At 37.0% G+C, this 19,844-nt stretch overlaps 1 protein-coding gene across 1 annotated transcript in view; it reads right to left on the bottom strand.

Moving 5' to 3' along the window:
- Positions 1 to 19,844, bottom strand: part of LOC121316242 (PC3-like endoprotease variant B) — a 316,516-nt gene that overhangs the window by 64,460 nt on the left and 232,212 nt on the right. The window contains exon 14 of the mRNA XM_041251182.1: positions 6,862 to 6,975. Coding sequence (XP_041107116.1) covers positions 6,862 to 6,975 — 114 coding nt within the window. The remainder of the gene's footprint in view (positions 1 to 6,861; positions 6,976 to 19,844) is intronic.

Raw genomic sequence — 19,844 nt, 5'->3', positions numbered from 1 at the left:
TCTATACTGGATCTTCAAATCAGCTTTGGGTAAAGTGAATGTTCTGCATAGTGATCGGGTCATTCGCAAGACAACCCGAAGTCGAACACGAAAAGATTTCGGGTTTCTAAAAATGTCAATTTACGTTCCTGATAGGGTTGTATTTCTATATATAAATACACACACACACACACACACACAGATAAGGGTTAGGTCATTGAGTATTTACTCCCCAATTTAGACATTAAGTGAGTGAAATGTATTTTGGCGAGTAAAATGCAACATTACCTTGAAGCCCTGAGTACTTGGAATAAATACTGTATATTCTTTAATGCAAACTTATGGGGAATGCATTAACTCCCTTAACTTTTAACTGTAATGTTACTTTGAACTACAGTACAAAAACCTGCTTTTACAATAAAAACAAAGCAACAATTATTCTTATTTGCTTTATTGACCACAAACAATATGGCTGTGAAGCAAATAAACAAAGAAACAGGTTTTATTATTTTTTTTATCCGAACGCTGCAGATGGAATATACTTAACAAAAGGTCTACGTGCACATACTATATATTTCTAAAGAAATGATAACATTGTATTCATGATTGATCGCCTTGACATAGCAATAAAAAGTATCCCGACTTTCTCCCAAACACACATTTTGCATTTATTATATAAATTTACCTTCCAAAAATTTGGTTGACAGATTAGGTAAATTGGTAGGTTAGGTTGAGGGGGACCAAGACGGCACAGCGAAATCCAGAAACCAAAATCAAGAATTCAGTTGATTATTCACCAGTGACAAACACGCATTGCAAGTGAACGGAATCAACCATAAAGATTTATTTTGTTCTTAACTGAAAACCAATACTTATTGGTTACGTGTTTCTAATACAAGCTGTTCTGTCATTTCTCTAGCTACCGCATGCAGTATATTTACAATTGGTCATTGAGACATCGGGAACCAACGAAGTACAAGAAGCTTGACAGCTGTGCAGCGAAATTGTTACGTGTATTTTTATATATATATACATATATATATATATATATATATATATACACACACACACACACACACACACACACACACACACACATATACACACAGTATACAGATCTATCTTTGATTTATCTATGGAATTAAGACTTGACAATAATAATAATCTAAATATCAAAAATCAATAACAATTCCTACCAGGAATACATCTTAAAAACTCTCAAATCTCAAAGCTACCCATGGCATTATAGGGTCCCATTGAATGATAACTCTAAGAGAAATGAAATATTGTTTTGAAGATACCGGACTAGCTCCTCACGTACAAGGCAGCACATTGCTAAATTGCTCTGAAGTGCATAAACTTGAATTACCCTCTCATCTAAGGAGAGTCTTGTCCCTCTCTCTCAGGGATCAGGTGCTTTTGGCAGACTCCTGCCTCTGCAGCACTGCACCTGGAACGTGATGAAACAGCTTTGAACTGTCAGACCCTCACCTTTCATCTGCCGCTGTTCTGCTTTTGAACAGGAGCTTTGTACAGGAGTTCTTTTCAGGGAAGATCAGCATCAGTTTACAGTCAGCAGTACCAAAAGGAATCAGTGTTGTGCAAGGAAGAGAAACATGCCTTACTACTGCAACCATTTTTATAAATGTATTATTTAACAATAGCTTGATATCATCTGTCATATACAGATGCTCATTTCTGAAATTAACCCTTTAATAAAACTACCATTGTGGATATCCTCTTTGTCTATTGCCCCATTCTTATTTTTTTCATGTGTATAGAATCCTTATTCATTTTATGGTAATTACTTTTCATCCATTTTTTTTTTTTAATTTGAGATGCACTTATTAAAACAATGTTTTCTTCTCAAAAATGGCCTGCATCTTAAATTCAAGTATAGTGATACGTGTATTAAATTCAAGTATAGTGATATGTGTATTAAATTCAAGTAAAGTGATATGTGTATTAAATTCAAGTATAGTGATACATGTATTAAATTCGCCAACAAAAGACATGACTGCCTGAGTAGACAATCATCGACTCATCCATGACATACAGGCAGCCATTTTCAAAGATGCAGGGGTCATTGTCTGGGAAATGTCAAGTAATCAAGAGAATTCCTCTATCTCAGAGGATGATGACTAGGAGAAATGTGTTGTTGTTACAGGCTTGTTAATTTACCAATTTACAATATGCTTTACCAATATGCCTAATAGATCTAAATTCGAGAGAGTCTTAAATTCAAAGGGTAACCGTATTTTATTTTTGGCCATCACTTGTAAGCAAAACTCCTATCTTATAGACCCTGTCCTGGCGATGAGATGGGGAGGCTGTTTTAACTCTGCATGTACATGTACACACGTACGGCTTACACTAAACACATTTTTCCATATTTCTGGAGAACCACTTATCGAACTGTCATGAAACTTTGTATTAACATGATTAAGCATAGGTTACTGAGAATATCAGATCCTGGGGATATACAGCGGTGTCTGTCTGTCTGTACATCCGTCCATCTTTATCTCACACTTATATTTTTGCATATATCTGGGGATGTATATTAACGACATACTTTTATTTTGGTTTGTTTTAGTCCTGACAGGAATTCTCCTGTGGCAGTGGTGTGGTTCGTAAAGGTGGGGGATGGGGGGTTGGCTGGAACTCAGCCTGTTAAAACTGTGACTACATGAAGAAACATTGTTCCATCTTTCCACACAGCTCCTATGGTATGGCAGCTGTCAGGAGGCCCCTGGTGACCAGACTACTACTTCCCAGATGGCACCAGGATGGTCCTGGATGAAAGCACATTTATTCACTAGGCTTGTTGTGTCACACAGTGGTTTGGTGTGCTTGCTGCAGGCAGGCTGACACTCTTAGCACAGAGTTGTTTGTAATGAATTGCTACTATCATTTATGTGAAAGGGACACTTTATATAATCTCCAAAATGTCCTTATGTTTAACTTCTTACATGTTTAACATCCTATGTGTTTTTGTTGTAATTCTCCACGACTGTTTCTGCTTAGACATGTATACGCCATGCTTACTTAATGTTTCCTTCTAAAAAGACTAGCGAGACGAAGCAACATATCAATGTTGCTCAACCTCCAGCGCAATGCTTAACTTATGGGGGAAGGGAGTGAGGGTTACTTTATTTATTTCTGAATTTATTACAAGTAATTTGTGCAGGACTAGTCCACTGAGGTGCAAGCATTTTGACTTTGTCTTTGTGAGGTTCCTTGCCTTCTATAGTAGCAGTAATATATCAACTTAGTTAACAATGAGGGGGTTGGCAGGGCTAAAACGAGGATGGACAATCAGCTGAGATTATTTTATTTTTACGTTTCTAGCCCAAAAACAGAGTGCAACTCTAACATCTATACAGTACTTCATTTCATGAAATTATTTGTGTTTTTTTTTTTTTTTAAATGAATAAGCATGGCAAACAACAATCTAAGTAAAAACAACCATAGAGAATAATACAAACAAATGTATTTGGGATTTAAATATTAGGAAAATGTAGATGATATGCAGTGATGTTATACCCCTTTAGGGAGATGTAGACTGAGTCCAACATTTTTCTCCTTAGATTTAACAGTTCCCAGCTGACCACCCTTGCTCTAAAAAAAAACCTATAAAACCTATAGAGTAGGGTATAAAGGGCTTTCATACTTCCTTTCTGTAATGGAGTAGAATGACTCCAGTACACCTTTACATCACGAACGCCAGCCGACTGCAAATAAATTATCAATGACAAGTATTTGAACCAATAAAAGTGGCACCATATTTTATATGCAGTAAATTTAATTCCAGATTGCGTTTCACCCCAGCAGAGTGACATGTTTATTGTCTCTGAAAGATGAAAGCACCAGGAACTAGCAGCAAGCGTCAGCAATTCTGGGGGGCACCCGCAAAATGAAGACTTGACAGATTGGTAGCGGATATCTTGAAATTAAATGCCAGATCTAATTTTACCCCACAAAAGGCAGTCATAAGTCGTGTTCTCGACCATTCTCAGACTGCAGGAAAATAATCAGCCCACGTACAACATTTCAACAGACATGTGAGATGTTTACACCATCAACAGTGTTCTTTAATGTGTGTTATGCAACTGCTTCTTGAGGTTTGAAGCAGTAATTTCTATTTTGCTTAGGATTCCACTTCGAGCCTTTAATTTTAAAAAATTGCAACTATTATTGCAATGGAATTTGGATGTTGAATAATACATAATGTCTAAAATGTGACACGCCACTGCATTGTATTCTAAAGATTGCTAACCATTTAGTTAACTGGGATATTGAATACAGTGTTATTTAATAGACTAGGCTGGCCCTGCAATAGCCTATAGCACTTACACATGCCTTCAAAGCAACAGCCTTTGCCAGTATGGCTTCATGGAGGTGTGTGGTAGCCATCTAAAAAAAAAAAAAAAGACATGGATTTTGTGTCCTGTATTCTGAAGCAATCTTGGGGTTGTATCTCTGCTGTCACAAGAGACTCAATAAATAAATTAAACTTATTCCTAGGGTGCTATCCAATAAGCTATAGATAATAAAGATAAAAATTGTGATGGCACTGCATTTCCTCTGGGGACTTCCAGTCCTGTTTGAAAGGGAATTGCCTGGTCCTATAAATATGACTGCATACTCTATGAATAGCTGTACTTTGCGCAAAGGGTAAACACTGCAGGTTCTGGGAATTTGGTGGCTGCTCTCAATTTCTTGGCTTGTCTGCACTATTCTGAAAATGCAGGCTGAGCCTGTTTGGCTCTCTTCCATAGCCAGGCTCTCCCGCTAGTGACCCCTCTTAAGCACTAATTACGCCTGCCAGTGTTGGAGCGGTCTTATTAAGTTGTTTAGGGTTCTGTTACAAGTGGTTATATAAATATAATAGCATATAACATTCTTATAACATGTTACAACAAATATTTCAAAAGTGTATTGTAACTCAGTGTTATTATTTCTGATCGTAATCTACAGCATAGTAAGTTGTTTATATAACACATACCTAAACTAATGTGCTACTGTTGAGGATACTTGTTATGATGTGCTTCAGGGGCCCTGAATATAGTGTACAATATTCTCTTACCAAAACATACTACTAAATTGCCTTCAGGTAAATTCAGTAGTACTTAGAAGCACCAAACTTAAGCAATAGTATCCATCGCTGAAGTATATAACATAACATATAGATCTCACAGGTGAAAGGGTCCCTTTTGTCTTGGACCCTTCTATTTGGAAATGATTGATTGGATGATGCAGCCAAGGATAGAGTTGAGGACCTACTGCGTCACTGCTCAGTATGTGTGTCATATAGGCGCAATTTGAGCCATCATGGTTTTCTATTACAGGCACTGAAACTTTGATGATGGTGCTCAATTGTTTTCTAGCAGGAAGTAGACAGAAAGGACTGGTGAATTGCGCTGTTGAGCCGGTTTATTGAAATAAAAGGTTTAGACAGAAAACAAATCACTGAACAAACAAAACGGCACAACGGCAAAACAAACAGACAGCCCAACAAACAAACAGACAGACAAAAAACAAACAGTGGACAAACCCAATCAAGTGTCATGCGGTTCCTCCAGCAATTGTTATTTTTTAATAATATTTCTCCTTCTCTCTCTCTCTCTCTCTCTCCCATTCTCCACTGCGAACACCCAACTCCGAGTGAGTGATTCATGCATCTATATATACAGCTGTGCTGGGATTCAATTACAAATTAATCATTCACTTGAATCCCAGCACGTGAACTAATTTGTGCAATCCCAGTGCTCACATACTACTACATATTTTAAATATTTCTCCAATCCCCATGCCTAAATACAAATATATAGTTTACATCACTCATGCTACATATCCTACATTATATCCTGTGCACCAATATATATACACCAACAATAACACACCACATTCAACATAAAGAACAAAATCAGAACAGTGGCGGGGCACCTTGCCACACTTACACTTGCCTGTTGCTTTTTTTTTACTTATTCAGTTAATTTCCTACATTGATGCACATGCGTCATGACAAGTAATACATATGTATTTATTGTGTCTGGTAGCTAACTCTGTCTTAGAACACTTCAGCTATAGGAACACTTCTCTTGCTTCCCGACTCGTGTTCTCTTATTTATACTGTATTTATATGAAGAAACAGCCAGCCTGATGTGATTCATTTCTAGGTTTTCTGACTGCCCAAGAATATTCAGTGGTGTCCTGATTTTACAGATTCAGTGCATGCTTACTTAATTGTAGGTAGAACAGGACAACCCTACCGAACATTTAAAAGTTAGGCACAATGAAACTGGGCTACCAAGCTGAGCATTTATTTTATTTTATTTTTTATCATTTATTTCTAGCAAATATATGGTACTGCCTTCAAATCAAGTATGTATACTAGTATTCAAAACAGTTATTTTAAAGTTGGTGGAATTATTTTAAAGTTATTCCTACAATTTAAAGTAGAAGGACTTAACTTTACAGTAAATCTAGCCAATTATACAACACATAGTTATAGTACTTTACTGGACTCCCCAACCTGCAGTCATTCAACTGAATAAATGCAAGTTGTCCTGAAACAAGCAAACCTGTTCATATTAAATTATTAAGTTATATTAAATGTTTCTTAAACACCATGTGCTGCGCTTTGACACAATTAGAAGAATGTTTAGTTGTTCTCTTTCCTTTGGCTAATTATTCCTATTGTGCAGTTCAGTTGTCGATACTTCCAGTTAGCAACACTGCAAACTCTATTATCTTTAAATATTGGCTTGTACTAATTCCTTATTGATGTAGCTGCTTTAAATCTTTGTGGATAATGAAACGGTCTTCGTCCGATACCATACTGAAACACCATCTGTAGTTTGCGTAAATGCTTTGGAGTACCTGTCATGGATGTGATAGCCACCTCCATTGATCCACCAGCCCGGCTCCATTGGATTGGGGATCTTGGCTGTTTTGGCAATGAGGTGCTGTACATCTCTCCAGGTTAGTTCTGGGCTAAAAAGAAGAACATAATACAGAATTGTGAGAGCAAATAAGACAAAAAATAAAAAGACACATGCACGTATATTGGAGTACACGCTAATCATCCCTCAAGCTTGTGACTGATGAAGAATGTGCCTGTCCAGCAGGCTGTGGAGGGAACAACATTAACACAATAACCACCACTGGACCTGCAGCAACAGCTGTTAGGGAAAAGGCCTTAGCAGATGCTGCCAGAACATGCAGAGTTACCAGGGCTGGTGGAGCAGTGGCAGTAAAACCCATCCACGCCCCACATCTAAACTGCTTATACCATGTTATAGAAAAAAAATATTTCAAAACGTGTATTGTAGTTCAATGCTATAATTTCTAATCATAACATATAAATAGCATAATCAGTACCATGTTTATAGACAATAGCAGATATAGTAATAACAGATCCCTGTTGATGTCACTTTTTATGAAGGCTAGCTGGGACCAGGAACACAATGCTTTGATAGTATTCTCTTACCAGAAAGTACTACAAAATTGCTGCAAGTGGCGAGTTCAGCAGTACTTAGAATTAGTATATTTAACAGATAATGCCTGTCACTGAAGGCTGGGGTGGACCGCAAAGGGAGTTACAGTATTCTGAACGTGAAAGGACACTGTCTCTATCAGATAAAGATTTTTCGTTTTAGAAAAACAAAAGCAATTAATAAAATAATAAACTGGAGTGCCATTCTCATTTACTGTAAGCCAGGGGGTTAAGTCACTGATAATCAGGTATTTGTCTTTAAAGATCAACTGTGAAAAACAGACGATTTTTACATGTAGTCAAATGGTTCTCTGTCATTCACTTTCATTGGGATTCCAAATATTTGGTACACTTTGAAAACATCACAAAAGTGGTTAAACAGATAATAACAAACCAAACCAATATGTAAGCTAAGAACTAAATGAACTGACTAAACCTTTTACCTCCAAAAATAGAAAAATCAGCATTAGATATAGATAATGCTGTGGGTCTCACACCAGACAAATTACATGGGTTGAACACAATTCTCTTATCTTTTTACTTTGATAGCTTGAAATAATAATGCCATTTCATTATTGTCTGTGTGTTTGAAAGGACTATGGTTTCAAAATATTTGTTTCACCTCTTACTACGTGATTGCACTCGCTACCTGAGGGTATATCAAGGGATGTGGCGAAGCAATCTGTTCCTTTGTTATGGTTACGGAAAGACCTGTAAAGGACGTACGAACGAAAAAGAAACTGAGATTTTGTGTGTTGCTTTGCCTGTCTATTTAGCTGTTATATTTGTCATTATAGAAGGCTAAACTTAGTTAACCAGCCAGCAATTAAACTCAGACTACACTTCACCAGTGTGCATGTATAAACGTGTAAATCACCACTTTCACTAAGAGCATCTCACTCTGGACTTGTGACCGTATTGTGTTTGTGTCTTGTTTTGTGTCTTATTATTTCGGGACTGAACCCTGTAGTTTAACTGAGCGATACACACTGGTGTGTAGAGCCAGTTATTATTATTTAAAAATTGCGAGCATGCAACCCAGCCAAATAAAAGAGCTACTTTTCACCGTGAACTGTCTTGTGTCTGTTATTACTGAGCACTGCATCACCTCTACACCTGCGCACTGCAAACCACTTTGACACACCAAAGTACCAGAATGTTGCAGTTTTTCTACAGCATTAAGAGATACAAAGACATGAAGAGCGGCTAATAAAGCTAATAAGAGGCCAGAAAATGTTTGTGAAAGCATTATTATAAAGACATAAAGCACATGATATGTACAGTATGAAAAAAAAACAGCTTTATAAACACCTTAAGTGTTCATTTCAAAGGAATTGTGCTGGTCTGCTTCTGTGTACTTTTGAGCTAATGCTTGCGGTGTATTGCGCTGTTATATTAAGTATCTGTATACATCTAATTCTGTTAGTGCATACATTACAGCAGGTCCCATTAGTATGCTTTTCCCCCTCCAGTGAAATCAGAGAGAACCACAGCCCCTTCTGGTTTGCATAAAGCAAACAAAATTAAATTTGCTTTACTAAATCAAAGCTTGTATGGGATTCTGGAGATCTCTCAGGGACAAATTACTTCAAACAACCCCCTTTGTATCATAGCAGAATAAAATAATTCAGACCAATCAACTTATCTCAAAACCCTTAACATAGGAATTAATTATTGGGCCTGACCTGTGTTTTCATTTCCTCTGTGTAACTGATACATTTATTAAGAGGTTATTCATGTTTAAAATGCATTTTACATTTTGAGATTTCTTAGGTTCATCTCTATGGCTCTGTGTCAGAAAGACAACGATTCTTGGTGGTAAATCTCCCTCCTGACTTGTGAAGGCGCTAAGTAACAGGAACAGAGTACTCTGAACTACTTGGCCTGATACTTCATTCGAGGGTTAAAAGGAAGTCGTCATATAGAAAAAAGACAGAGCTTCGGTACACTAACTCATTGACCTGGAAGGGAAATGATGTGGCAGCCGCGGATTGGAGGAGCGGCTGCAATCGTTTACCAAGGTGTCATGAGTGACGGTATAAATAGGGGTCGAAGCAATGTTATCTGTTCCTTCATTTTAGTTATTATAAAGTGACCCGGAAGGACCTGTGTTTGTTGTGGAAAGAATCGTGAGTGTTTGTTTTGTTTGTCTATTTGTTACTTGTATCACTAGACAGCTAACACGTTCCGGACTTGTCGCCAGAGGTCAGCACAAACTTGGAACAGCACTTCACTTGTCTCACAGTAACTTGCGTTATACCACAATCACCAATTCACACACTAAAGAGATTTGTGTATGTGTTTTGTGTTTAATGTGGGGATACAATAACGGCACTAGACAAATAAAACCTTTGCACTTGAATTACAATTGTCTGTCTGTTCTTTAATCACCTGCACACTATTAACCACTTTGCCACAAGCTCCTACCAGCATTTTAGTCCAGTGTTCAAGACCCCAGGTTTATATTCAACAGGAGGTCCATTCAATTACTTTTCTTTTGGATCACTCCTGTCACTAACATTTGCTTGTGACCGGAGATCAGAAGTACACTGTTCATCTCGTGCCCTGTTCCTAAACAGAACAGTCAGCTTCACATGAAGCACCTGCTTATATCATAAACTCCATTCCAGATTGTAGTACTGCCTATGGGAGGAATGGCCAACTTGTGAATAGGCTCTTATTCAAACAGATAAAATGATCTGACCATTAAAAGACAAAGCCAAAATGAGGGAGTTTGATTATATATCTACAGCATCATTCAAAAACCTTTTGTTGAACAAGTACATATGTAATGATTCTGGTCCTGTATCACTCTAAGCGCGTTACACACATATTGATACATTATACCACTCAAGTTTATAGCTATGAATTGCTTCAACTGAAAGAGAATGAGGACCACATTTTTGTTTTGTGTAAACTTCTGCTGCTGCTGTTTCCAGAACACCTTTTAAAAATGAGGCATTCATTAGTCTCAAGTCAAATGTAAAACGTAAAAAAAAAAAAAAAAAACACACACACAAAAATCACAGTTTCTGTTATTGCCAGTTTACCATTACTTTGGCAGTTATTAGATACATAATACAGAATTTTGGGACAATAATATGGTAATATGCTTTCTTACCTCACTTTCTCCACAATCAACATGGATGTATTTTTAGAAAAATGACAAACAATGATCTAAGCAGAAACAACAATTGAGAATCATGCTGATTGCAAATACTGTAATGGATATTAAAGAGGTAAGAAAATTAATATTAAGAAAATGTATATATTTGTCAAAATAATACAAATGATAAGTAACGCATCATATTGACATTTTTTTTTTTCTCTAATTTAGTCACACGTTAATGGGCATTGAAGCTTCAGTTTTATAAATCAAATCATCTTGAGCCAGAAGGCCTAATCACGGCAGAATACTATGCAGTGGAATGGACTGCCTGGGAGCTTTAAGTAAGTAGGGGAGAATAATTTATTATAAGAGGTGCACCTTTACAGGAGGGAGCAGTTGGTATGAAGGGTCAGGAAGAGTGCTAATACATTTCTCCGAGAGCCAATCAAAACATTCAGACTGAGTAGGAATGCCTTTTATAGAGCATGCTACCAAATGACATGGACAAGACAAGAGCCAAGATATATATATATATATATATATATATATATATATATATATATATATATATATATATATTTTTTAAAAAAGATTCTGTCGACGACACCGAAGTCAGAACAGTCTTGTTGCATAGGTTCTAGTTTTAAAAAAAAAAAAAAAATATATATATATATATATATATATATATATATATATATATAAAAATAAATACTGTATTTTAGTGTTTTTACATTATTTAGTATTGGGTTTAACACATGCATTGACTTTTCTACTATATTTAGACTGTGATTGTGTTCAAAATGTTTATGTAAAAATTTTGATTGTTTAACCAATGTGCTAACCTTGAATGTGAAACACACTACTAGTGAGCATACTAAAGAAAAGAGCATTCGTAATCTTCTTGTAGTAGTCATACTTAAGAAGTTGTTCAGAGTTATAATACTAGTGACCTCAGGGATTTATTTATTTTTTTTGCCTTCTGTTATAACCATGTACTAATCTTTTCAAGGTCCTTCCTATGAGCTGTGCCAAATGAGGCTGAAATCAATGTCATTTTCCCTTCCCTTAAACCACAGAGGTGACAACTGGATTCATGTCTCTCTGGGGCTTTAGAGTTGTATATCTTGAACACTAGAACAAGGGTGTCTTATTTAAAAGCCACACAAAAAGATAAATACAAATGTATATATAGTATGACGGCAACATGCATCCGAATAAACACAATAAACTGTTGCAGTTCATTATTATACTGGGAGTTTGGCTCAGTTTAACCAATGGGAAACGCGTTTCTGTCCTTTGAAAACTATTTTGTTTTGCAATTTAACAAACAAAACAAAACAAGACATCGTCTTACCTGTTATTAGAGCTGACTTAAGAAAACCTAACTAAAAATGGTATTAACTACCGCATCAACATAAAGTTCATTTGAAAACATTATTTTACGAGTACGAATTTCGCTTTACCGCTAAATAAAATCCCAGAATCAATGTTGATAGTAGGGAAAACACTAGAAAGCCAAATCATTCCCATTTTGAGTACAATAGCAATAAATAACCCTGCTAAAAACCAGAAAAATGCCAGTGTAGCCAGGCAACCAGAGGGAAACATTTAGAACAGCGGTGCTCTCTGACATTCACGTCAGACAGCATAACGAAGTGAAGCCGACAGCATTACTGTACTAAGCCTACCGTGTACCTGTGTATTTATGTGTTTGTCTTTTCAATATAACAGGTATGTGTCTCATTTATTCCTCCCTAAAGTATTATCTGTTACGCTTTGTCTTTAATGTAGTTAAATTCATATTTTTTTTAAACTCTGTGTATAGTTAAGGGAAAGGTGACCATCGGGTTATTAGCGGCTGCTGGAGGGGTGGGGTTATATTCATTTGTGTTGAAGTAATTATTAATTTTCTGTCATTTTGTGTTTGCATGGTTAATATTTACACTCTATGCATCATTATTATTTATTTTACATTTTCTCTGACATTCACGTCAGACAGCATAACGACATTAAGCTGACAGGATCAATGTACTCCACCGTGTACCTGTGTATTTATGTGTTTGTCTTTTAAGTATAACAGGTGGAACTAAATAAAATAGAGCAGGCTTATTGGACTCGAACAACCCTGTCTGGGTTCATTGATTGAAACAACACACACAACGCAAACTACACAAAGTAAATACGGTATCATCTTCAAACAATTATCATCACCCCATGTGTAACTATTTCACCGGAGAACTACGGTTGTGTCAATAGAGACAGCACAGCGAGTCCACCCATTTATAAAATAACTGGGTTTATTATATATTTATTTACTGTAGCCCTGGCTCACGGTAGGCTTTCGGGCTACGCTGCAGGATCATTGGTTTTAGGTGACCTCCAGCGCGTACCATTACTTAAACTCTAAAGTAGAGAAGGGGGGTTACACCAGCATCAGACTTCTTGTTTTTTAATCCTGTATAAAGCTGTTGTGAGAAATATGTTAAAAAAAACAAAACAAAACAAAAAAACACTACTGTGTTTTCTGTCTTGTACACGTTTTAGATTTCAGCAGACTGATTGTTTTGTGTGATGTTGATTTCACAGTGGTAATTTTAATCTAAGATAAAAGTAGTGCTGTTGGTTATTTGCAGCTGTGAAGTCGTGAGGTATGAATCTTCTGGCTGCTTTTATTGTTTCTCTGTGAGAAGTGCAGGGTTGTTTTGAAGTGTTTTGAACCCAGTTGTAGTTTGTGCAGAATTTCTGACAGTTAAGTAATAGTCAGTTAGATCCTGCCACTTTAAAGCAAGACACAGGTGGAACAAAGACCAAGAGGGCTCCAGACCTTGAGGACCACAATCAGGAGTGCAAACCATTTTGAAAATTGGTGCTAAATTGTTTTGAAAGTTTAGCTCCAGAGAACCAACTGGTGTTACATTATCAAACCCCGCCCTACTCACAACTTCCCACATGACACAAACCACCTCTCCTGTGTATGTGGATGAGACCCAATGAGAAACTATCATCTGTGGTTGCTAAGCAAAAAAAACTAAATGTAAAAAAATTAAACATGTCTACTGCTGGCAGAATTTAATGTGGCTGCTGCTGTATGAGGAACCCTGGCGCTAGAATCGCGTGTCACAGCACCAAATTGTCACCACTGGCAATTGTGCATCCCTGGTTTGCAGCAAAGAAAGCACCGATATGACTTACTATTAGTGGGTGACATATGAGCCTTGTAGTGCAACGCAATCAGAGTCAAGCCAAATCAAAACACTGGACTCAATGAGTTTCAATACACTGGATGTGAGTAAAAGCTCATTCAGGTTGTACAGTAAATGTAATATTGGTAAACACTAGTAAAGTAGTGACGTCCAAAGTGTTTACAAACATCTAAATGTAATAAAATACAGCCCCCGGTTTAATAGCTGCTGGGAAAATAGTTTTCTTAAAGGCAACATGAATCAGGCGGCTTTAATTAGTTCCTTTTTATTAGAAATGTAAACATAAAGTAGCTTATGTTTTAGGATGCTTCCTATACAGCCAGGGTTCTACTAATTGTTAATTATTAGTGAGTCGCCTGCCTGGTCTCCCAAATACAGTCATTTACTGTACAAATCAGCTTGGTGTTAAAGTGTCTTTAAATTAAGTTACAACCATGTAGTTATTGGACAGGGAGTAATTGATAAAACCATTAGTAACACTTGTATAGATAACAGCTAGAAAAATCACGCCACCGTAATTATTCCTAATGGATATGCTTTGTAAATTGTAGCAAGTAATATTCTTGCATTATCTTTCAATCAAATTTGTCATTCCTGGTAGATTACTTGGAACTAAATGCTCATAGAAGAGAAATATGACTATTCAGCTTGTGATTGTCTCCCATGAATAACAGATTCTATTCAGAGACAGCTTTTAGTGTAATTATACTGCATCTATCTGAAATGTGACACGTCAAGTAAAAAGTACCAAATGCCAGCTGGGGGATTTAATTGTCTTAATATTTATAGAACAGGATAATATTTTATTCTCAGAGAACAGAACAAAAAAGACATTGCATAAATGATTATGTGCTACTTCAATCTGCATTTCATACAGCTCATACTGTTTTATAGGAAATGTTTCAATGAATGCACCGTTTAATAACTGTTTAAGAAATGGAAGGAACTAGCAGAGATAACAGACCTAGATGTGGTCAGATAAAGGGGTCTTAAACCACTAAATAGTACCCACACTTGCAATTGACATAGAGACAGGAATGCACCGAAGAGACTCACATGCAGTGTTAGATATTTCAGTTCCGTGTCCTTGGTCCACACATTTTAATGATCCCATTAGTAGTATTTAGATCTGCCACTCTTTAGATCATATACACTAAAGGATTTCTGCTCTTTCCAATTGTGGACAATTATATCTCAGTGGGGAAAAAGCAGATTATTAGGTAGGGAAAAAACAAGGGTGTCTTGTAACAAAACAAAAACATTGCCATTGATGAAATATTCTGCATCTCATTGGATTTTTCATTACAGTAGGCTTCGGGCTCCAACAAAGATTTATCTGTTTGAAAGTCTTTAACAGAGAAAAGGTTTGTAATCATTGATTTTAAGGCTCTATTTGAATATGATCAATGAGGGGGGTGTCATTGCAACAGTGGACTGAGATCATTTGGCTTTGAGTTAAAGCAATCCGACTCTGCTTTAGTTCTCTTTGCAAACATTTTTACTTCAACCCATTTAATGCATTCAAGCACAACTATATTATGGGAATCACTTTTCAATAGTTTACTTTCATAACAAATTGAGGCACTATGGGAATTACGACATCAACCAATCAGACTACTGCTTTACCATAGATGATGTCACATTATATACCATTACTACTATTCCAATTAATCAGCAACCATAGTCTATTGTTGTGTACATGGTGGTAAACAAAGCGATCCACTGTGTTTACCTACTTGTGCACTAAACTTAAAAACAAATTAACCCATATCTGCCAATTGGAAAACAGTATGCAGCAACAGCACTAATCCAGCCCAACCCTGTAAATATTAGAGAACATATCCCTAAACATGTAGTTACTATCTACTGTTAAACATGGGATTATAGCTATGCAGGTATACCTACAGGCCTGGATGATAATTGCAATTGCATTAGATGTTATAACTGTGCTTAGTTCAGTTCAAACACTGCACATCTCAGTATTGTTAATTGGAGTTGACTAAAGTTAATTTAATACCTGTGGTCAACCCTAGTACCGTACCTACACCAGACCAGCCACACAGATAGAAGGACCATTAAGGTTTTGGCTAGCGCCTTCATCAGTGGAATATTGATTACAGTTGGTCTGGGCAAATATTTTCTTTGGCTCCTCTTTAGTAAAGCTAACCATGTGTAAATACTCCCTTGGTAACTAAATGGCGCTACTTTATTACACCTTAGCTTTTAAAAACTGGAAACAACTTTAACAAAATAAGGGCTATCTGAACTGCCATGCCCTATATATTAACCTGACTTGAGTTTTCTCCAGGGGGTGATTTAATGACCCCCCCCGGGCGGTTACAATGTAGTGATTTACGTTATTGTCAACCTCCTCTGCGTGCAAACCAAAGCTTGAGGAATGACACACTGGAACCGGTTCAGTAAAATAAAGAAACACTCGTCTAGGTGGGTCGACATTTTAACCCACTTCGTTCCAGGGTGATCTCGTCTCTACATAGAGCAATCCACTCTATCTGTCAGGTAAAGATAGTGTGTGTGTGTGTGTATGTATATATATATATATATATATATATATATATATATATATATATATATATATATATATATATATATATAGAGAGAGAGAGAGAGAGAGAGAGAGAGAGAGAGAGAGAGAGAGAGAGAGAGAGAGACACACACACACACACACACTGACACACACAAGTATCTTTCGAGTTAAAGTGGAAGAAAGCAGAAACAAGTATGCAGTTGCCGGCTTTCGCCCAATTTGATTGGCTCTTCTCATATCACAGTGCTCAACCACACAGCAGCCAAATAGAAGATGCAATCTGTACTCCAATACTATTGACAGTGTGACATAAGAGTTATTGCCGTTTGAAACTGAACTAAAAATACACACTCAAATTCAATCACTTGAAAAAGGAGATGATGGGGTCTATTCATTGAATCTATACAGTGGCATATCTAAATTAAATTACCACCAGTGTAGATAATTAAAATGTCCTAAGGTTAAGCAAATCAAACACTGAATGCTTTATAATCTTGAAATTGTCACTGTGAATGTGACTTGGATTGTAACAGCTTTTACAAACTGTAAAAGAATCCATGTGTGTTATATACAGGCTCCTTCATACAAGGTGCACAATATGTATATATAAGGTATATATTGGTGACTTTGTGCGACAGTACTGTTTGTCCATCAGCTAAAACACTGCCTAACGCCGACAATCTCAATCGTAAACACTTGACAGAAAATGGTGATGTTTTAGTTGGTAAACTTATGGCATGCATTGATGTAAATGTCCAGTGTGATTTTTGACGTGTCTCCCGATGGCTTGCACCGTCCAGTTCTGTCAATTTTCTTTTTTTTTAATGAGTTCTAGGTGAATAAACTTGGCTTGTTTTGTGCTGATGTCATGTTCATACCTTCTGTAGATACTATTTCCGTCAGCACTGCGATTGCCCAAATGTTCACAAAACGTCAGCTAACCTGGGAAAACGTGGCTTCGACTTGCAGATTCTGCTCATTACACATGCCAGGGACATTATTAATCAGAAACCAGAACTGCTAGGCATCATATTCCACATGTAAAGAGATCCCCCCCTGATTCTTACAGATGTTTAATTTTTTACCGATTTTATCCCTATTTTAATACATCTACAATAAAAAATGAAAACGCGGAACACTGAGTATACCATGATGTTTAAGCAAGGGTGTATAAGACTGATTGATTGACTGTTACATAACACAAGCAGTGGGTGTTGTACAAGAGGTGCATTATACGCAGGGTGCATGTTACATTCTGAATATTACAGTAGTCTGCAATACAACTATCCCCAAGATACATTATAAAACAGCTTTCACTAACTGTTATAGTAATGGATACGCTGAAGAACTCGAATGCAGCCCGAAGGAGCTTATATGGCACTGAAACATATGCATTAGCTAAATTCAGGAATGTTACATGGGGCTGCTCCTCCTTTTTTGAAGATTGTGTTAAATTACCTGAAATAGTGCGTGGTAACAGAAACCCATACTGCGTGCAAAAAGGAAGGCGTGACCTCTCTATTCACTAATATAACAATATGCACCATAAGGCGAGCTAAATGATTCATTTGCCAGTCATCATAGCACACAAAATGCTGCACGCATTACACACCCTTTATTTTAGTATATGGGCACTCCAAAGGCTCTCACTTTGTCAGAATGACAGCGACCAAGGAGGCACCAGCCGATACTAGCTACATCTTCAGTGGGTCTCCGTAGGATGAGGGGAGGCAGCCCGGGAGTGTCTTGCTTTGAGACAGTCAAAGCAGAGAAACAGAAAATAATTAACTGAAAACAAATATTTATTTGTTCACCTTTATCTCCCTCAGGTACTCCTGTACCCAAACGCTGGCTAAACATAAATGTGTTTCGTTTAAAGGGATTGCAAGTGTGCGATTTATTTCTTTTTTTTTCTTTTAAGAAACTTTAACTTTCCAGCTGCTTATTCAGCAATTTTGACATGCTGCACAGGATTCAGTACTCACTCTTGTGTTTTCCATGACAAAAATGCTAATGTTTTCAGGGCCAAAATAATTCAGTGCAATTCATGTGTTAAAAGAGCACAACTGTCTCTTGGCCATTTCGGCAGTACAACATCATAATGGAAAAAATACAGTACCTCATGGGATTTTATACAGCACTGTCTGTTCCTACAATGCATCTTGCATTGAGAAAGCAAGACGTTTGAAATCGTAATAAAGGAAATAATTATGTAATACAGTTCACTTGCAGTCATCTTTTGGTAAGGTGAATTTTCCGAAACATACCACAATGTAGAGCAGGGGTGTCAAACTCAATTTTACCAAGGGCCATATCTTAATTTAACGTTTGATTTGTGGGCCACAAAATGCACACCTTATACACATGCATTTTAATAGGTGCTATAGAAAACACATGTTTATATTCACAGGTTTTAATACATCCACATGTATATTATGTATTACTTATTCATTTAAAAGGTGTGTTACCTATCTTACCTAGTTGCTGTCCTGTGCGCTCTCATTTAATGAAGAAATCTGGCACATTTTTCGTGAGCCAAGCTTGTCAATATCGGGATTCATGTTTTGTGTTGAAACGATCTTTAGCACGAAGTGTAGATGCTTGTCATTCGGACGAGATCTTTGAGCAGATTTATTAATCTTCATCAGTGATAACAGCTTTTCACAGAAGTACGTACTGCCAAACATTGACATGACGTGTGCAGCCTGAATGTGGAGCTGTGGGAATGCGAGCTCTCTTAAAGATTGGTAGCCAGGTCATCCACTCTTTCAGCCACGGTATTTCTTGAAAGACTGACATTGTAAAACACGCTTTTTCTCAGGACAGACTATATCTGTGACTTTAAGCATGCAGTCTTTTACAAAAGCACCCTCAGAAAAGTGATTTGACAACTTTGCGATTAGCTCTGACACAAGGTAACTTGCCTTTACTGCCGCATCACTTTCTGTCTTTTTAAACACGTTCTGCTGTAAATCAATGGTTCTTTTTAATTCGGCCAGCTTTTCTTGCCTTTGCTTTCCTTCAAACTCGCATTATTTTTTTAAATGTTTCGTTTCATAGTGGTGCCTTAAATTGAATTATTTCATCAAAGAAATACTTCCCTTACATACCAAGCAAATGGGGTTTTCTTGCTGCTCCACAAATAAATATTCAAACTCCCACCTTTCCTAAAACAATCTGCCTTCCTTATCGATCTTTCTTTTCTTGAACATTTTGAGTTATATTATCGTTTTTGACGGCCAGTAGGCTACAGTTTCTAACGGAAAACATGCCTTAAGCACCAAGCGCGAGATGTGATTGGCTGTCTCTCGCTGCCTTCTGTTTCTTTAGCTCTGAGCTTCCCGATACTTCTCTGATGGCTGATGGGATTTTGAGTTCTTATGTGTAATAACCCAATAGATTCAAACTGCGCCGGCCCAAATTACACTGTAATGAATGAACTTTGCAGGGGGCTGGATAAAGTACCTCCAAGGGTCATATTTGGCCCACGGGCCTTGAGTTTGACAC

Source organism: Polyodon spathula, chromosome 5 (genome assembly GCF_017654505.1).
Source record: "Polyodon spathula isolate WHYD16114869_AA chromosome 5, ASM1765450v1, whole genome shotgun sequence".
NCBI classification, from domain to species: Eukaryota; Metazoa; Chordata; class Actinopteri; order Acipenseriformes; family Polyodontidae; genus Polyodon; species Polyodon spathula.
This window is presented reverse-complemented; position numbering and strand designations above follow the sequence as displayed.